At 45.3% G+C, this 18,624-nt stretch overlaps 1 protein-coding gene across 4 annotated transcripts in view; it reads left to right on the forward strand.

Moving 5' to 3' along the window:
- Positions 1–18,624, forward strand: part of tnksa (tankyrase, TRF1-interacting ankyrin-related ADP-ribose polymerase a) — a 50,505-nt gene that overhangs the window by 23,803 nt on the left and 8,078 nt on the right. For 2 of the 4 annotated variants that reach the window (XM_029252770.1, XM_029252771.1), the window contains exons 4-13: positions 3,794–3,830; positions 5,322–5,397; positions 12,263–12,283; positions 13,946–14,040; positions 14,632–14,698; positions 16,034–16,220; positions 16,841–16,962; positions 17,132–17,223; positions 17,347–17,425; positions 18,433–18,604. In XM_029252770.1, the coding sequence (XP_029108603.1) occupies positions 3,794–3,830; positions 5,322–5,397; positions 12,263–12,283; positions 13,946–14,040; positions 14,632–14,698; positions 16,034–16,220; positions 16,841–16,962; positions 17,132–17,223; positions 17,347–17,425; positions 18,433–18,604 (948 nt within the window). The remainder of the gene's footprint in view (positions 1–3,793; positions 3,831–5,321; positions 5,398–12,262; positions 12,284–13,945; positions 14,041–14,631; positions 14,699–16,033; positions 16,221–16,840; positions 16,963–17,131; positions 17,224–17,346; positions 17,426–18,432; positions 18,605–18,624) is intronic. The other 2 variants (XM_029252772.1, XM_029252773.1) reach the window with 1 other exon arrangement.

An 18,624-nucleotide genomic window follows, 5' to 3' on the forward strand; every position in this document is an offset into this window, starting at 1 on the left:
AGTCCTTAGCAAGAGCTGTGTGTGTCTAGAGCTACTATTGGAATAGGTCTGTCATTGAGGGCTGATCCTTGCACCTGCTGGATCCTCTCTGTGTGGATGAACCTGGGTTTGTGCTGGTCCTGTGGATCCAGCACTTTCAGGAAAGCTCATGTCACTCATGAATGTGAAAGCATTTGGAACACACGTTCTGTCCTAGTGGTTCCGATACTGGAACTAGTTCCCTCAGGGTTTTGTGGTACAACTGCTGTTAGCTGGCATCTTTGAGTTAGCTGAAGCCATGTGTGGCTTGGTCATCCCTACTGGAATAGGAATTACCTCAATCCCTGCAGCTGTTGCTCTCTGTGTGTGTTTGTGTGTGTGCGTCCGCTTTGTTGTACGTTGTTAAGGAATTAGTTGGTATGTTGCTGTATTCTTTAAATAGCCCGAATGAGGGAACTGTCAGGGTTTGACAGCTTATCAGATCCTCCATGCTGGCAGGCTAATTGTTTTCTGTTCTGTTTTATATTTAATCGAGTCGAAATGCCATGCCAGCTATCCAAGCTCTTTGTTCGAACCTTCTGGTACCTCTCTGTCAGTGAAGCGAGAGAACATTTCCCCGAAATCATTTTCCTCTCCAGTTTGAGTCTGTCCTCAGGACTGAAGCCTGTGACTAGACCTGACGTATTCACACCTGCTTGACTGAGTTCACCATCTGCTAAGCGGTCCATTGGAACGGACTTTCACAGACACCACCGAGGCCCATATGCCCTGACTGCTGCAGCAAAGCAGTGTTTGCTTAAATAAACAGTACATTAAAAAAAAAAAAAAAACTCGCATGGATGCATTCTCACACTAACAAAGCATTATGCCATACACAAATGGTGTACTCTGATGTGACCCTCAGCCCTGGTGGCTGTGCACATCTGGTCCATTAGTGGGCAGCCAACACTCTCCTGAGGTGGTGTTGCTGAGCACAACTGTCTGCAGAAGGTCCAGATGGGACCAGAGGAGCCTGTACCCAAAAGTGCGCCACCTGGAGAGAGCAGAATCTGACCCAGCTTGTCCCTTCTATCAGGTACCTGAAAGGATTTTTGTCGCAGAGCCAAATGTAATTACCTCTCCCCTTGCAACCTAGTTTGCATGCCTGCCTCTGTATGCCCAATCCAGTGCCTGGTCTCTGCCTCCAGCTGCTGAACATCAGCTCAGAGCACCCCTCACGCCTTCACACCTCACTCTTCTCGATATCCTGCAGCATTAGGGAAATTTACATGTGTCTGACTGAGATAAAGCACAGCCGAATGAGTTGGTGGCCTAAGGCTGAAGCGCATAGACTTGTGTCCAGAAGGTTTTCAGTCAAGTCTCGGGAGATGCCCTGCTTTTGTACGTGTGGAAAACGACTATGAGAAAAGATTTACGTCAACAGCTATACATTTGAAAAAAGTAAGGAATGGAAGTTTTTTTTTTTTTTTTTATTTTTTTTTTTTAGATTCAAGTATTTTAGCAACTGAGTAGTCACGGTAAGGATGTTTTCTCCTTGAAAACCACTGCTCCTGCAGCAAATACCGTACCTCCTTTTGACAGCCGGTCATTTATTAAATCTCGTCACTGTACATCAGCTGGAAATTATGACAGATTCACCAATGATCTGAGACTGCTACTGCTATCTATTCACGCCAGGTGTCTGCTAGCTGGGGTTTGTAGACAAATTAACATACTGTAGAGACTTGGCAAATTCAATTCCAGCTGCTGACTTTTCACTTTGCACCTCTTTCAGTTCCCGTAAAGGTGCATCATGGGATTAAATGCTACAACACATTAAACCTGACACCGATCATGCTTCCCTTGTCGTCTGCAGTTTGAGAGGGCTGCAGTTTGTCAGGACCGCTTTCAAGTGCCTCCCGAAATCTGTCTTGATTCAGTTACAGGCGGTGGGTAGTGTGCACTGGACAGATCTGCTGAATTCATTGCTGTAATTTGTCCAAAATGTGGCCCTACAGCGTGCAAAGCAGCCAATACGAAATTTCATTTCCTTCCTTCATCCGTTTATTTCCATGGGTCTCTGCTTCTTCATGTCAGTTTTATGGCAGTGCATGTTCTCCAATGTGTAACAGACAACTCTGGATCCACTTAGGTTGGCCCATGATTGAGTGAGACATCACTTTGTTGAGTTTCAGGTCAGCTCAAGTGGTTGTGCCAGCCAGTCTTTAGCTGCAGCTTTTCCAGGTCAACCCTGGCTGCTGTAGTTCACAGTGGCATAGCTGGTGCTGTTGAGCGCTTGTAATAGATCCTTTCAGCATCGCTAGACTAATCTCTCACCTTTCCATATATTCAGTGCTATACGGTCTCTGGCTATGCTGCACGGGGCTCCACATTTGTGGGCACACTTCTGTGTTGGCTTCCACCTTTCTGTTCAGCATCCCTGTTTCACACACATCGGCAGGTCGTGTAAGCTTTGCCTCCATTTCCCCCCTTTTTCCATCCCTGTTGTCAGCAGTCTCTCTAACCATCACTCATAACCAGCACAGACACAGAGACTATATAGTCCCATGTTCTGCATTGACATTTACATTGTTCTGCTCAGTGTGAAGTGTGTTACCACGACTGCTTTGAACCAAGTCCGTGTAACAGGGCTGTCTCCCTCTGAACTTCTGCCCTCACAACCTCTGCCCACCCCCCCACATACACACACACGCACATACACGTACGTAATCACGCTGTTTTGCATATATTTGTGCGTCTCCCAAGCTAGGGTGGCAGAGGAGCTGCAACAGAATCTATGCAAATTGAATTTTGGTTTAGTTCCGTTTTTTGATAATGAAGCTCCTGTGGACGGAGTGTGAGGGGCTTTACCTGAGGAGCTGGATTCCACTGAAACTCCTGTTGTGTGGATAGGTGGAGAAATATGTGGAGCTCCCAGAATGATTGAGGAGACCGTGTAGGTTCCTGTAGTCCACAGCCTGCTTTTGCTTGCTGCGTATCAATGTGATCGCATTATTCGTTCAGTTACACGTCAGCACAGTCCCCTGGGACCCCTCCCCCCATTTCCCCTACTGCTTGTCCTGCGTAGGGAACAAAAGGCTCTCAACAACAAGCCTCCCTCCTTGTTTGTTTGTGTGGTATCCTCACTCTCTCTCTCTCGCTCTCTCATTCTCTCTCTCTCTGGATCCTGATGTTGGGATGAGATGCAAGGGAGGAGGATGGGGGATTGACAGACTCCTCCCCCAACATGTTGTTCATCTCTGGCACTTTGGGGGGAGGGAAAGGGAACTGTGCTAGCTAACATTCACACATTTATTATTTATTTTCCTCTTGCGTTATCACGGCAACCGCTCCTCCCAGGCAAACATAAAGGAAAAAACAGAAGGGGTGGGAGAATTGTGGGAAGGGGGGTGTTGCATTGATTGGTTGTCTTAGATGGAGAGCCATTTAATTTGAGGATTGGACAGAGATCTGCGTCAATTTGCTCCCTGTCTCCACGACACTGGAGATGCTGCTGCCACAAGCCGCCTAGCATCAGTCCGTCATCACCCGGAGGGGTGTGCGCTGAACTGGAGACGGGAGGAAAGAGGAGGGAGAGAGACAAACGGGGAGGGAGAGAAAGAAAGGAGGAAACGGGGAAAGGCAGACACTCAGTTGCTGCGTGTGCGTGCGTGCGTGCGTGCTTGCGTGTGTGCGTGCGTGTGAACGTGTTTCTCCTTGTGTGCATGTACTGGATTCACTGCGTTTGTGGCATCTCTTCCTGTGACTCTGGTCTTCTGCTGCTGTTTGTCCTTTGCCCGAGTCTCTGACACCATGATTTTTTGCAATCACTTAGGTGAATACAAGAAGGATGAGCTCCTGGAAGCAGCAAGGTGAGTACAGGCTGTGTCCCTCCCCCCTCTCGTTTGTCCCTCCCCCCTCTCGTTTGTCCCTCCCCCCTCTCGTTTGTCCCTCCCCCCTCTCGTTTGTCCCTCCCCCCTCTCTTCTCTCCAGCCTCTTCCCTTCTCCCCACCTTTTTCTTCTTCCTTTCACCTCTTTGCTTTAGCAGACAGGTTCTATGAATGGATTCTGCACGTGGGTTTGCTTCTTGCTGAGCAGTTTAGGACAGCTCTGTCATTGCTTTGATGGGGATAGGATCAGGGGAATTTGAACACTTATCAATGACAGATCTGGTGAAGTAGCTGGATGACAGGCTTCCCTCCCCACCCCCGTTTCTCAGAAGAAGCACATGTCCTCACACTACTCTTGTGGGGCTTCTCCATCGCCATGATGAACGGATGCAAGAGGATTCGGGGATTTAAATTCATTACCTTTGACTTGGAGTTGCTGTGAGCAAAGAAGGGTGGGAGCTAGAAGGTGAGCTGGGTCAGATATCCTCACCAGCAATTATATAGCCTTGAAACTTGTTAAACTATTGGGCCTTTCTGTACCCAGTTTGCACTACCAAGTGGGATTTTCGTGACTCCAGGGGAGCTTCTCACACCTAGGATTGCCTGTGGAGGCCTAGTGTACAGAAGCACAGCAGTGGAGGCTTTAAAAAAAAAAAATGGGTGGATCAGACACATTAGCACTCCACGCTTTAGCTTCAGTTCATATCTGTTGGACTTGCATGTCCATTCACCAGTGTGAATGCTGCTGCTTAGGACCATTGGTTGACCAAATGGAGAACTGCAGGGATGAAGTACAGCTTGGTTTCTTTTTCAACAGTGCCAGGAAGTTTGGTCCAAATATCAAAACCACCTGCCCAGAGGCTTTGCTCATTCTTGTTGTGTTCTAACCTTATCAGAACTGGTTTGAATGACGAGGTCCTTATGATGGCACCTCAGATCGACTGTTAGTTGTCCTTTACATCCACTGGTCTAAGAAATGAAAACAGCCATGTTCAGTGTTGAAGATGCTGAGATGGGTGTCCAGTATTAGTAGTAACATGTTGGTCTTTTAAAAGAAGAATCCTAAGATTTTCTTTGGAACCTGCAGTGCAACAGACATAACACACCACCCTCTGTATGGGTCCTTTTCATGATTAGCAGACAAATCAGGCCAATAAGAAGCCCCCTATGTCCCACTTCACCTTATCACTATTGTATTCCTTCTCCACCATATTGCTCCTTACATAGAATGGTTTATCTTCTCTCACTGCAAAAATCTTGCATCAAGGCTTTGAGTGTCCTCCAGGGCCTGGAGGCTGGGAAGTCAATTGTGGGTTGGGACATTCCTTGTGATAGACCCCTTGGGTCTTCACGATGTACCTGTCTTCCTCGCATCTTTAATTAAGTCAGTCAGAGTATATGTTTTGCTCTGTTCAGGTTTTAATGCATTCTGTGGTTCTTCCCTCCTCTCTCTGAAATCCTATTTTTCTTCAGGAGTGGTAACGAGGAGAAGCTCATGGCACTGCTCACGCCTCTGAATGTCAACTGCCATGCCAGTGATGGCCGCAAGGTAAGAGGCAGCTAATGCCTGCCCCACAGAAGCTTGGCCTAGCCTGGCCTAGCTTGGCCTGGCCTAGCTCAGCCCAGCCTTGTGTGTCCCTGCTGCTGCAGCTTTCCCCATGGCTCCTATCCTCTTGTTTAGTCCTGATACCTCTGTTCACGCTGCATGTTTGAGCCTTCAGTTCATCACCATCCTCTCCTTTGTACACCACAAAAAAAATCTTAATTTACATGGTTATTGGTCAGTGCATCTCACGTAAACTTTGACAGAATTTCTATGTGAAACATAGTTACCTCGGTAATCTTATATGAACTGACACGTAATCAGAAGTTAGCTATTCCAGTGTTTTTAAAAAGTTTCACCCCTTGTGCTTGTAGCAGCTTCACTAGTTAGTACTTGCACTTCAGTCATTTGTAGTTTGTCAGTATTAATGAGGGTAAATATTTCTCAATTTTCTGTTGATGGCAGTAGGATTTGGACTATGTGTAAATAGTTATTGGGGTGATTGTTGCAGAAGGAAGGTGATGGGTTCCTAAAGCTTTAAGTTTTTCATCCAGCAGAGTTCAAAACAGTGGCTGGAAGGTTTTGTTCCTCTTGGCAGTTTCTTACACTGTGGCCTAGGGTTCCTGGACAATGCTGCATGTGGTCTCCATCTTTGTGGGGCAAATGAATAAGCAGTCAATGTTAATGCGCCCACATGATTGGGATGTAACAAATTATCTGTGCTTAGAATCACGCATATGCATCTAAGTTTTTTTTTTTTTTTTTTTTGATGCAATGCACTCATTGTCTTTTTCTGCAAGATGTACGTCGCCTTGGAGAAAAGCATCTGCTAAATGAATAAATGTAAATAGTCACTAGAGATACAGTGTCTGGTTGTAGATGGATTCGTTGTGGCATCAGTATTCTCGATCTGTTCTAAGCACTATGCTGAAGATGTGAATTGTCTTCACTGCATCCTCAAAAATTAAACTCTTGTCTTTTTTTTTTTTCTTTTGTCTCCTTGGTGCTGGTTTTCACTGATGCGGAAGAAGAGTTCACAGTAACTTTTTATAAGTGAAACCTTGACTTACAAATTTTCCAAGTGGTCAAAAGTGATTATGCCTGCTGTAATGGCAGAATGTTATTACCTTTCAAGTTTAAGGCAATTTTGAAAGTTTAATTAGTGTTTTCAGATGTTTGCATGTCTTATGCACAGTACTGGTGTGCATTCATCAGACCTTAGCTTTCAGTTGGTGTCTCCAGAGTAGTCCATTTGTAGGGCTTGTAAAAGCAGCGGGGGTGGTTAAGGTTGTTTGGCAACTATCCAGGTTGCCTAGCTGAAGGGAGATCACTCTGCTGACCTTCAAACTGCTTTCGTGGGTAATTTATGACCCCTGTGCTCAAAAGTGCAAAAGAAGCAGGTTTTTCTGGTTCCCTGCTGGGTTGCGACCTGCCACTGGTGTTTCTCTGAAAGACCTCTGGCTTGGTGTTTTGACCCACCTCACAGAGCTCATTAACATGTGCCCACTGTCTTGTGGTTCTTTGTCTTTCGTGTGAGGAAGACAATCGGCATTTGCACAACATAAACATCTTATTTTATCTTTTCATTTCATTTACTTGAAGTATGTGATAATTGCATATGTAAATATTCTCATGTAATTATAGTGAAAGTATTTTATATAGTGCTTTTAAAAGTGGATCAAATGGTGTTTTACAGTATAAAGATACCTTTTCGTACCACGGGGTTCTGTACAATGGAAAAAAATCACAATAAAAGGTTGTGAAAATACATATTTAAAATATATATTTTTGTCAGTTGTTTGATGATTCTCTGTCCAACCCTGTGCTTCACAAGGTTCTGAGAAAGACACCACAGACAATTTAATCACAGATGCATGTGCTTATCCCCCACAGGAGATGCCCAACAGTGCAACTCCACTTCCCAGTTGGCAATTCAGTGCAGTCATTCAGCACCACAGCAGCAAAGTAAATATGGAATAAACACTCATCTGAACAGTGAACAAAATTACAGTACACAATAAGTTCCTTTATTTATTCTTTGAGTTAGGGCATCATCGTGTGTTCTGTCTCTCGCACCCTGTGCTTGCGAATTAAACTCCACACTACTGTGGAATAGTAGTGCAGGTGAACTGGTGATGCTAAATTGTCTGTAATGTGTGAATTTGTGTGTGTGTGTGTGTGTGTACGTACGTGCGCACATGTGGCAACCCAGTGATGCACTGGCATCACATTCGAGGTGTACCCCCCTCAGCCTTGTACCCAGTGCTTCTGGGATAGGTTCCGGTTCAGTGTGACAGACTGTTACTGAAAATTGCATGGATTGTTAATTATGGATTATGTTAATCAGATTATAGCAGATGCTTGTTTACTTATTTGCCTGTAAACTTCTCAGTTGCTTTTTCATTTCAGTGGTGAGTTGTGTGTTCTTCCCATGAGGAGGCAGGAGAACACCACGATCACCACCAGCCATCGTGATCCAGACGGTGCTGGCTGTAACCACAGCGCACCTTGGCTCCCTAGTTTCCCAGTGAATTGTGGCCTGCACTGCTTTTCCAACGTGTTAGAATCTCAGCATGTATTTTTCTGGTCCTTGTGCTGAAGGTCGAAAATCAGAACTCCCTGACAGAGATGAGCATTCAAGTGACCTTTTTTTTTTTGGGAACTGTTTTGAGTTTTGCCATTGAGGAAGCTCTTTTCTCTGGTCAGTTAAGTCAGGAACATTCTCTTTAGACCGTGTTTAATGGCTTTGAATAGCTCTCAGAGTAGTAGTAGTAGTTATAGTGTGCTCTCACAAGGAAAGAGTCGCCGGGTCATCCCTGTTGCTGCACCTTGCTGAGTTATTAGCAAACTTCTATAAAAGTGAGGACTAAGCAGAAATCCTGTGGCAGGGAGAGCTGGTGATAGTGTCTCTGTGGGGAATTGTGGCATTGAATAATCCATTATGTCCCTGTTTGTTGGTGGAGCGGCCCTTTGGCCCGGTGTTCAGTGAGCAGTGCTTTGGTGCGGTAGTTAAGTGGTCTGCCAACCTTTTTAGTCTGATAGTTCTGCTCATGGGATGTGACTGTGAGAAACTATAGTGCAGGAAGCTGTTTTGTTTTTTCCTCTCCTTCATCCCTGATGGTTGTGGTGTCCATCTTTGGGCAGTTAAGTATAATTTGACAGTACTATCAGAGTGACCTGAAAAGGATTCCCCTTGCACTGCCTTTAATTGGCGAGTGATAGGGCTAAAGTGGAGGATGAAGAAGTGGAGACATGGTGGGCAGTGCTGCAGCTTTTCTAGACAAGCGGTTGGATGTATTAATGTGGAGAACTTTGGAAGTTGGCCTGTCACCATTAGTCATGTCCTATGATTTGGTGATGAAGGTCTACACTTCCTGTTCCCTCCACTTTGTTCTCCAGCATTTCACTTGAAGTAGTACCATAGGAGCGTTTTGGGCTATTTCACGTCCCCCAACAGGGTCACATTTTCTGGCTGGAGACTACGGAGCAGAACATCATTGTGTATAAATATTGGCGGTTTCTAATTGAGAAAGACCAAGGAGGTTGGGGTGATGAGTGGTGCTTGTTTCCTCCAAAACAATTTCAATTTTAATCGATTTTTATCTTTAGACTGCTTATTTGGTCTACTGTTGTTTGTAAGGTGTTTCATTTTAATTGTTGTGAGGAATAGGGTTCAGTAGGTGTTGGCAAATGCTCTTGAGACTGGACGGTGCAGTGACACAACAAGTGACACTGCTGTCTCACAGTGCCTGGGTGGTGCGAGAGGATGTGGGTTCAGTCCCCGCTCAATCTGTGTAGAGTTTGCATGTTCTCCTTGTGTCTGTGTGGGTTTCCTCCGGGTGCTCCGCTTTCCTCTCACAGTCCAAAGACATGCTCATTGATAACTTTAAGTGATAGCGTGTTACACTGATGTATGGATAAGTGAGCCCTTTTAAGAGGTGTGTGTAGCGGTGTAAGTCACCTTGGGTGAATAAGGTGTTGGCCAATAACACTGCATAGTGTTCATTGGAACTCTTTGGAGAAAAGTGTCTGCTAAATGACATAACGTAAACAAGACAGTGACACCGGTTGGTGATCAGTAATTCACATGTCGAGGGATAAATTCAGTCAGAGAAACTTAGCATTGTTTGGCGACAGCTTTATTTCTGTCCGTATATAGTGCTTTCCTGTATTGTTCAGCAGAGGCTTGTGGCGCATTACAAACCAATCAGCATGTCTGCAGCTGCAGGAGTAAGACGTCCATTGTCGAGTTGAGAATGTTTCTGCCCCCCACGTTGAGGAGCGGTAATAGAGGTGTGTATCTCTATTGCAGCCACCACTGATTAACTGAGGATGAACTCAGAGGAGAGATGTTTTTCAGAACTCCTGCTGTACTGATTTCATGCTTGTTACAGCAAGCTCTGCTGCCATGGCAACAGCTGACAGCCAGTAATCACTCTGTTGGCATGGTTACAGGTTACAATTCCAGAAAGAAGATGTAAGGAAAGAAAGGGGAAAGAAGGGCTAGCAGACTTTAAAGAAGAGGAGTGATTGTGTGGGTGAAGGTAGCACATGTGTAGATTTGGAATGGTTCCCCCCTCCCCATTAATGCTTAATATTTTGCACTGCCATACTCTGGGGAAGGGGTATTAATTATTTCCTTTCTGTAATAAATCTTCTGCATTATTGATTGAATAGCACCTCCAGAGAACTGTTTAGAGTTTATTTTGGTGTTTAAAGGATTCTTCGTAGTTGATTTTACTGTAGGCTGCTCTGGGCCAGGTCTGGCATTGGATTGTTTCCCTCTAGGAGAGGCTGCATGTGTCCCACCCACAGCCTTGAAACCTCCTGAATTTCCCATCAGGCTTTGGGTCTTTGTTCTGCTCCTGCACTGCTTGTGAGCCTGCCATTTACACTGAATGGTGTGTCTTTATAAAATGTCTGGTTATAACCTGTGTCAGTGCCTGTTCCATCAGTCAAGTCTCTTCACATGCTCCCCCACCCCCTGTGTGTGTGCGCGTGTGTGTGCGTGCGTCTGCAGTAAGTTTTATAACAAGGCTTGCAGTTTTCCACCTTGTGAATGTTTTGCCTTTGACTACATCATTTTGAGTTATCTGCCCAGTTAGGGGTCTGTCATTTTACTGCTTCATTTCCAGCTCACTGGGCCATTCCTATTATGTGGACTTGCTTTTTGTCACTGCTGCGTGCCCGGTTCCTTCAGCTTTCACTTTTTCTGCTAGGAGATCAGACTCGCTCTTATCCGTCATGGGCCGAAAGGGAAAACAGTCCCCACAAGCACACACACCTCACTTGCTGCCACATCTGCTTCAGTCTTCCTTTTCTGCCCTGAGCTTGCCATCCTTCCTTTGGGAAACAAAGGCAGGGTTTTTTTTTAAATTTTATTTTATTTTATTCTATTAAATTTAAAATGTCTTAACTCACCTCAAGGTGTTGGGTGCTTGTTTTGGGAAGGAAAGCAACATACAGAGTTACAATATTCTCCAGTCCAATTATCTGCTCTGGTAAACGGTGACCCCAAAGTGGGAACGGTGACTGCCCCAGGACCTTGTTCCCTTCTTCAGCGAGTGTGGGCCACTATGTCAGTGGTGGAGGGTGGAGCCTAGCAGAGCTCAGAACATCCCTAGGGGTCACAGCCATGCAGGCTCACTGTCCAGAGTTCAGCTGTAAGCACTGGAAAGGCCTCCATGTTCAGGGATCTCAGCCAGGCTGGCTGGCGAGGGTAATGCTGACAACCCCATGGCCTTGACAGATTGTGGGGTGGAGCCTGCAGGATAGAGCCTGGCTAGATTTTCAGTGCCGTCACCATGGCGACGCAGCCTCTCGCCTCTTGGACATTCGGTGGCTGGCTTAGACGTATGCTTCCCACAACAGATAGGCCATAATGAAAAACGTCACTGCCTGCACTGGTGTTTTTGCTGTAGTGAACCACGATGAATGCTCTGTTTCGTCTGTATGGGGCTTAGTGTCTCCATAGTGGAGGAGGCCATTACTGTACTGTCCCCCTGCCCTGTGTGATTGAGTCAATCAGCAGCATGTCACCCTTGCTAACAGAGATCATTACAATAGGCTGCATTTAAATCCTTACACTGATACACTGAACTGCAGTTACTGTAATATGCTGTAATAGTTTGGAGGTATCAGTAATGGCGAGTACTGATCATGCAAGTGGTAGAATCCCATTGAAGACCATCAGAGGACTTCAAAACAGTACATCTGGTTATTACACATTCATTGTCCCACACCCTCTTCAGGCATGTAGAGACACAGGGACCACCTGAGTGTAGCTCAAAACAAGGTTTAGTCAGTCTAAAGTTAATTTACATCTGGAACAACCAGGCATTGCAGCTGCTTGGGCAAATGAGCACTTAAACCACAAAGAGGTGCCCCCACCTCTCATGAGATATCCTTTAAAGTATCAGTTGCTGAATGGAAGGAGGGGCAGCATTTCTTTGGTGTGCAGAGCTCGCATATGTGGCACTTGTTCCTCAAGCAGCACATTGGAAAATGGCGTAATAGTACGCTGATGCTTCACTGCTGGGATTGTTACTGCGCACACCCAGGGACTTTTTCCTCAAGACACGAACATGGAGACCCCCTGCCACCCCCTAGATCTGCTCTCAAGTTGTAGATTGCACCTAATGTCATCCTAATGCCCTTCCTAGTACTTATTTTAATTTACATTACTCTGTAGGTATCTGTGTATCTGTTGGAAAGGGGAGACCGCCACCAATTTTTTAACTAATTCTACATAAATATATTATATTTAGTAAGGTCTTGCTGAGATATTGACATGTTATCATTTTATCATTTTTTGTGTTTTATTTGTTTTTGTTTCTTTTTTGTGTGTGGTTCTGGCGACATTGTCTGTCAGTCGACATCCCAAAAAATGCTGGTAAGTTTATTTTAAATAAGAGCTCTTAGACTGATGCACTATTGTGATTTTTTTTTTCTTTTTTTTTTTTTGTTTTTTGGTTTAATTTACTGTAAGCTAGCTCTGGCTCTTTAAATGCACATTATGGGCATCAGTCTTTCTGTTTGTCACATTTCATCCAGCAACCAATGCTCCTGTTGTACCGGGGTGGGGTGGGCAGGGCCACATGAAGGACATCCTCTTCCGCTGCAGAGTTCCAAATTTGACAGTGACTGCATTTAATGCCAGTTGGGAAATGATGCCTTGGCCTCCTGCCCAGTCTAACCCCTCAGTGACCCTGCCAACCCTACCCCATAGCTTGAGCCACTCTGACTTGATTAATCTGTTTTAATTTTTTTGTTTTTGTTTTATTGACATGCATGCCTGAAAAAGCTTGTTTCTGCATTTTGTTAATCTCTCAAACAAATGAGATCGTCAAGGTCAATTTCAGTGGGCGGGCAAAAGCTATAATTCCCTTAATTCCGATTGGTGAATATAGGATGTGAAAGTGAAACTCTCCCCACTGCATCTGTGCCTGGTACTGTAGTTCTCCAGTTGATGGTGACCTGGAAGCCCTTCAATCACCGATTGCACATCGACCAGATGAAATTGCTAGACACACTGCACCCTGTTTCAGTGTTGTTTCATTTAACCCCTTTTTTTGTGATACTTTTGAGCTCGTTCTTATGTTTTACTTTTCCAGCTTTTCCTATGATGCACTCTTTTTTGGTTTTTGCAGCCCCCATGCACGAAAGCTAACTAATCCACTGCCTGTGGATTAGTCTGGTACTGAGCCACTCATTTAAAGTTTTGCTATTTACCATTAACTTTTTTCCCCTCTGAACATGCCTAGCCTAAAATTATTGACTTAATACATTTCAGTTAGCAGCTGTCTGAATGTCACTATCCGTAATAGAACAGCAGAATGGATCAACACACACTTAGAAATATGTGCAGTTAGACATGTAGTCTGTTATTCTGTTGCAAATGTGACTTGGTCCTGGCAGCTACAGTAAAATGATGAGGGTGGCAAGGATTTCTGTTCAAGTGGCTAATAGCAGTAACTGCAATGAGGTTGATTCTGTATTTTTGTCTACCTAGTGGTTGAAGTTCATGAAGATTACTATAATTCCTTTAAGCCTGGATGTTTTAGGTTACAAGTTGGAAAATATCAAGACAGTGCGTCTTGATATTAGAAATAAGCTCCAGGTGTCCTCGGAAAGGTCACATGTTGGAGGTTAATCTTTGCTGGCACGTTGGTGCGGTAACCATGCTGGGTCTTATTGCACTGGGCATTGCATTAGCTGGACAGACATACTTTAGATCAAGCCTCACCTTTGGACTGCAGTGTCCGGGAGGGGGGTGTTCAAGTCAGTGACTTCTGACTTCTGAACTGTTAAGCCATGCTAGGGGGTCTGTCGTTGCTTCATCAAGAAAGAGCCGTATTGGTATCCCGGTCACTTCCTTCCCACAGCCAAACCGATGACATGTCTGTCTCCCGAACTTTGCTACCCTGTGCCACTTTCTCATTGCTAGGCTTGCTAATCTCCACCATGTTACATCACTTGCAGGAGACACTGCCTGCTCTGAGCTCCTTCCCCTTCTTTGTCTCACCTGGACCTTCTTGTCTCCTTTCTGTCCCAGTCCACACCTCTGCACCTAGCTGCTGGATATAATCGTGTCCGCATTGTGCAGCTGCTTCTCCAGCATGGAGCTGATGTCCACGCAAAGGACAAAGGGTGGGTACCCATGCTTGTGTGTCTGCACCTGGATGTTTCCACTGCAGCATTGGAACACTTTACTTTTTTCCTATGGGACAAAATTTATTTGCCTTTTGATTAGGCTATTTAAATTTATGGAAACATTAATAAAAGGTAGCTGTTTTTTTCAAGGAACTTCCAAGTGCCAAAACTTTTTAAATCAGTTTTTGTTTGAGGATCATTGGGCTTGAACAAAATTCCAGACTGATGTGAATGTGTGTGGCCCTGTGTGTGTGTCTGTTCTTACTCTGAAGGCCCAGTGGGTCAGCCTGTAGGGTGCTGCATGTCTGTAAATCTCCTTGTGCCGCAGTGCCTGGCCCTCAGCCCACTGTCGCCGCCCAGTTAATGGATAGTGCTCCTCCATTCCAAAAGACAATGGCTCCTAAATCATAGTGACTGACCTGGCAACCAAGGGCTGAGTAGGGCAGGTATCCGGAGTGTGGGCTCTCTGTCCAGCCCCAGCCCAATAAGTGCAAAAGAGCATTCCAGTCAAAGGTGACCTGTATGCAGTCTGGGATATTCACCAGTTTAGTTTGTGTCCAGTAGTCTGAATGAATCTCCATTCTTCAGAGGCCTGGTCCCCCTGCACAACGCCTGCTCCTATGGTCACTACGAGGTCACCGAGCTCCTTCTCAAGGTAGGCTTGCCCCTCTGGAGGTCAACTTATGATCATTGCTTGTGTAATGTGTGAAGGACTTGAAAAGTACAGTGGAAGTGGCGTGTGTCAGGGTTGAGCGGTATGTTTTGGGGTAGCTGTAAAACTGACCCAGGACGCAGTTCACTGAGCCAGAACTGTGAGTTGCATCTCCTCAGTTACTCCATTGTAAACCCCAGGTCCCTCTTTCCCAGGAGGCATTCAGATGAGCTGCACTTCTGCTTCTGGCTGTCAGTGTAATTGAAAATGATTTCTGCTCCATGGAAATGCTTATTACTGAAATACTTCCTCTGAAACCATCCACATAAATATGAGTGCTCAGGCTACTTCAGTCCTCCACAGGTCCGACAGCATCAGCGTTTCCTAATGACTTTCCTCTGCTAGCAGACATTCTAATTTCATAAGATCACAAACTACCTCAGGGGGGGATCCAAGCAGCAGTTTATATAAAGGATGAGCTTTAGTCAAAAACTGTAACTAGATATACCAAATGTTCTTTAGCTTCTTATAGCCCTTGTTGAAATTTTTTGAGGGTTCATAGACCTCTTATCGAACAACAAGTTGCAGACAGGTTTTATGTGAGTGACAGCAGTCATACGTCAAACAGTAAGTGACTGAACCTGGTCTGCTTTTCTTGTGTCGTCAAAAACTCAAGTTCAGCGTTTATTTTCTGCTGCTTGGTGGTGCTTCTTTATTAATTTTGACTTAACTAGCACAGCTGCTGTTCTTTTTATTTTCCATTTCCATTGCCTCTACTAATTGTACAGTATCGTTCACGTGTTCCCGAGAAACAAGTTTTTATTGCACTCCAGTTAATAGTGCTAAATGGAAGCGCACTCTAAGTGTGAAATATGCAGGCAGTACATTGACTGTAGGGGATGATTTAGCTGCCCATTCGGCATAATGTTGTTTTTGTCCCAGTGTGTGGATAATATCATTTTTATTGCTCTTGCATCTTCGCAACCTAGTGTCTTATTGTCATTGTGGGTGCACAGTTGTAATGACCTTGCTATAAGAGCAGAGCTTTGATGGAAACAGCAGTTAAGTGGACATTAAATTTCTATTTGGTGTGGGAAGCTTTCTGATGAGAACCCTGTGTTTGTGTCAGCTCTGGGTATAATTGCCTAGTATGTGAGACCTGTGTGTTTAATTGCCCACTGTGAGTGAGACCTGTGTATTTAAATGCATCCTGTGTCTGTAACTGCCCCTCTTGCCAGTGTGTAGCCTGTAAACCAACCTCATCTCAGACCAGGCTGTAGTATTTCCGTTCCTCTTAGTTAGCATTAGTGCAATATTTGTGTGTAACTGCCCCTGCAGCACGGCGCCTGTGTCAATGCCATGGACCTGTGGCAGTTCACACCGCTACATGAGGCTGCCTCCAAGAACAGGGTGGAGGTGTGTTCTTTACTGCTGAGCCATGGTGCCGACCCCACACTAGTCAACTGCCACGGTAAAAGTGCCGTTGACATGGCACCTACGCCTGAGTTGAAGGAGCGGCTCACCTGTGAGTATAAAAACGCACGCGCACACACCTCCCCCCCATCTCTGAAAGCAGATTTTTTTGTATGTCAACAGCCATTGACCAGCTGAGGCTGCCAGATGGTGACCTCAAGCCAGAAGCTTCCCTTCAGATGTTGACTAGAACCCACCACAGTAAACATTCAGAGATGGCATTGCCTGCACTCAGTAATGCACACACTGACATAGTGACTCACTCAGATGCCTCTGCACACAGATAGATGCTGACTTAGACACAATACTGTGGGTATGTGTGCTTACTCCAAAAAGTTTGATTCTGAGGGAAGGACCAAAGGGGAGCTGTTTCGCTGAACAGGTTATTTCATTTTGTGCTTTAATCGACTGTCACTTCTTGTAACATACAGTTACGCTCACGATGGATCAGTGTTCCTTGAGCCGGGTGCTTTAAATGTGTAATTTGGGTTGTCTTTTATTGTATATTTAGATCTGGTTGTTTCCTGAGGGAGGTTAGTGCTGCACCTTGCTGTGGCTCTGCATTTGGGTTCTCATCATCTTGGCTTTGAGATGCAGGGTGAAAAGAGTGGGACGTGGCTGCCCAGAGATTGTTTTTCTTTGACCCATCTCTCCTCTGCATTCACTCCACAGATGAGTTCAAAGGCCACTCTTTGCTCCAGGCAGCACGAGAGGCTGATATGGCAAAAGTGAAAAAGGCCCTAGCACTGGAAGTCATCAACTTTAAGCATCCCCAGTCCCACGAGACAGCCCTGGTGAGTAGAGGAGGACTGCTGTAGCTGTCGCAGTTTGGACAGTGTGTAGATCCTGCTGTGAATGCTTAGACTCTACTAAGTGGCCCATACCATGAGTGACTACAGGGCTGTGAAAGTCCAGTACTATTGGTAAACGACAGTGGCCTAACTAATATTCCATGTGTTGCAGCACTGTGCAGTGGCCTCGCCGCACCCCAAGCGCAAACAGGTGACTGAGTTGCTGCTCCGCAAGGGGGCCAATGTGAATGAGAAGAACAAGGAGTAAGTCCCCCTACCCTGTGCACCTCTGTTCAGACATTTCATCACCCTCTACTCTTTTTTTTTTTTATGCTTTGTGGAGTGATTGCCCCCAAGCTCATGGTCTTGCACTTCTGCCCTGCACAGCTTCATGACCCCATTGCACGTGGCTGCTGAGAGGGCACACAATGAAATCCTAGAGGTGCTACAGAAACATGGAGCCAAGGTAGAGTACACCATTCCCAGGGTTCTTGCATGCCTGCCAGCCTTTGTCTGCTTGTCATCACGTGCGGGCTGTTCTCCCGCGCTGTCTCGAGTTAACACTACTGCTGAGGAAGGGAATCGTCATTAGTGTCATGAAAGGAAGGAATGGTGCCCATTCAAATAAATCTAACACAATCGGAGGGAAATTGACTTTTCTATCTGAGAAATGAAAAGAAAAAGATTGCTTTCTAATTTCTTCCAAGGGTGCTCTGAAGTGGCAGCCAATTTTAGAGTGAAATCTTTTATAATACAGTTTTAACGGTGACTAGTGGTAGGCTGTCCAATCAATTTATTCTTTAAGCAGATTGGCTTTTTTAGGGCACTCTGTTATATAAGGATTGATTTAGGCATTCTACACTTGCCAAGTGCTTTCAGATTCTGATCTTGTGGAGGATGTATGCAGTTAGGTTTGCTTTATTTTTATTTTCCCAGAATTCTGCTGTCTCTAAGATGGAGGACACCAGATTCAGATGGGATAGGTTGTTGCTGAGGAGGAAGGATTTATGGGCCCTTTTTTTTTTTTTTTTTTTTTTTTTTAGTGCTATGAGGAGGGGAGCGGTTACATTTTCCCCCTTAGTGAAGTCTGTTTTCTTTCTGCTTTCTTTTGCTGTGGAGACAACAACATATACAGTGTGAGACTACACACTGTCTGTGCCTCACATATGCATATCCTAGGCTTTGGCAGTATGTAGCATAGAGGTTAGAGCTGCTGCCTCTGGCCTTAGAGATTATAGGTTTGAATTCCATCTGCTGCTGTAGTACCCTTGAACATGGTACCTACTATAAATCCATCCAACAAAAATATCCTTCTGTATGAATGAGTAAATCGTTGTAAGTTGGTTTATAGAAAACTGTCAGCTACTTGTGTAAATTTAAGGCAAAATGGTGCTTTGTAAGGGTGGGCATCTGTGTTGTTTGGTATTTGTTGTGTGGCTTAGATGACTGATGTAGAGTCCTGTCTGTTTTCAGATGAATGCACTGGACACGCTTGGCCAGACAGCGCTGCACCGGGCAGCTCTGGCAGGACACCTGCAGACCTGCAGGCTCCTGCTGAGCTACGGCGCTGACCCAGCCATTGTCTCTCTGCAGGGCTTCACTGCAGCACAGATGGGCAACGAGGCTGTACAGCAGATCCTCAATGGTGTGTGTGTGTGTGTGTGT

The sequence above is a fragment of the Scleropages formosus genome, chromosome 6 (genome assembly GCF_900964775.1).
Source record: "Scleropages formosus chromosome 6, fSclFor1.1, whole genome shotgun sequence".
NCBI lineage: Eukaryota > Metazoa > Chordata > Actinopteri > Osteoglossiformes > Osteoglossidae > Scleropages > Scleropages formosus.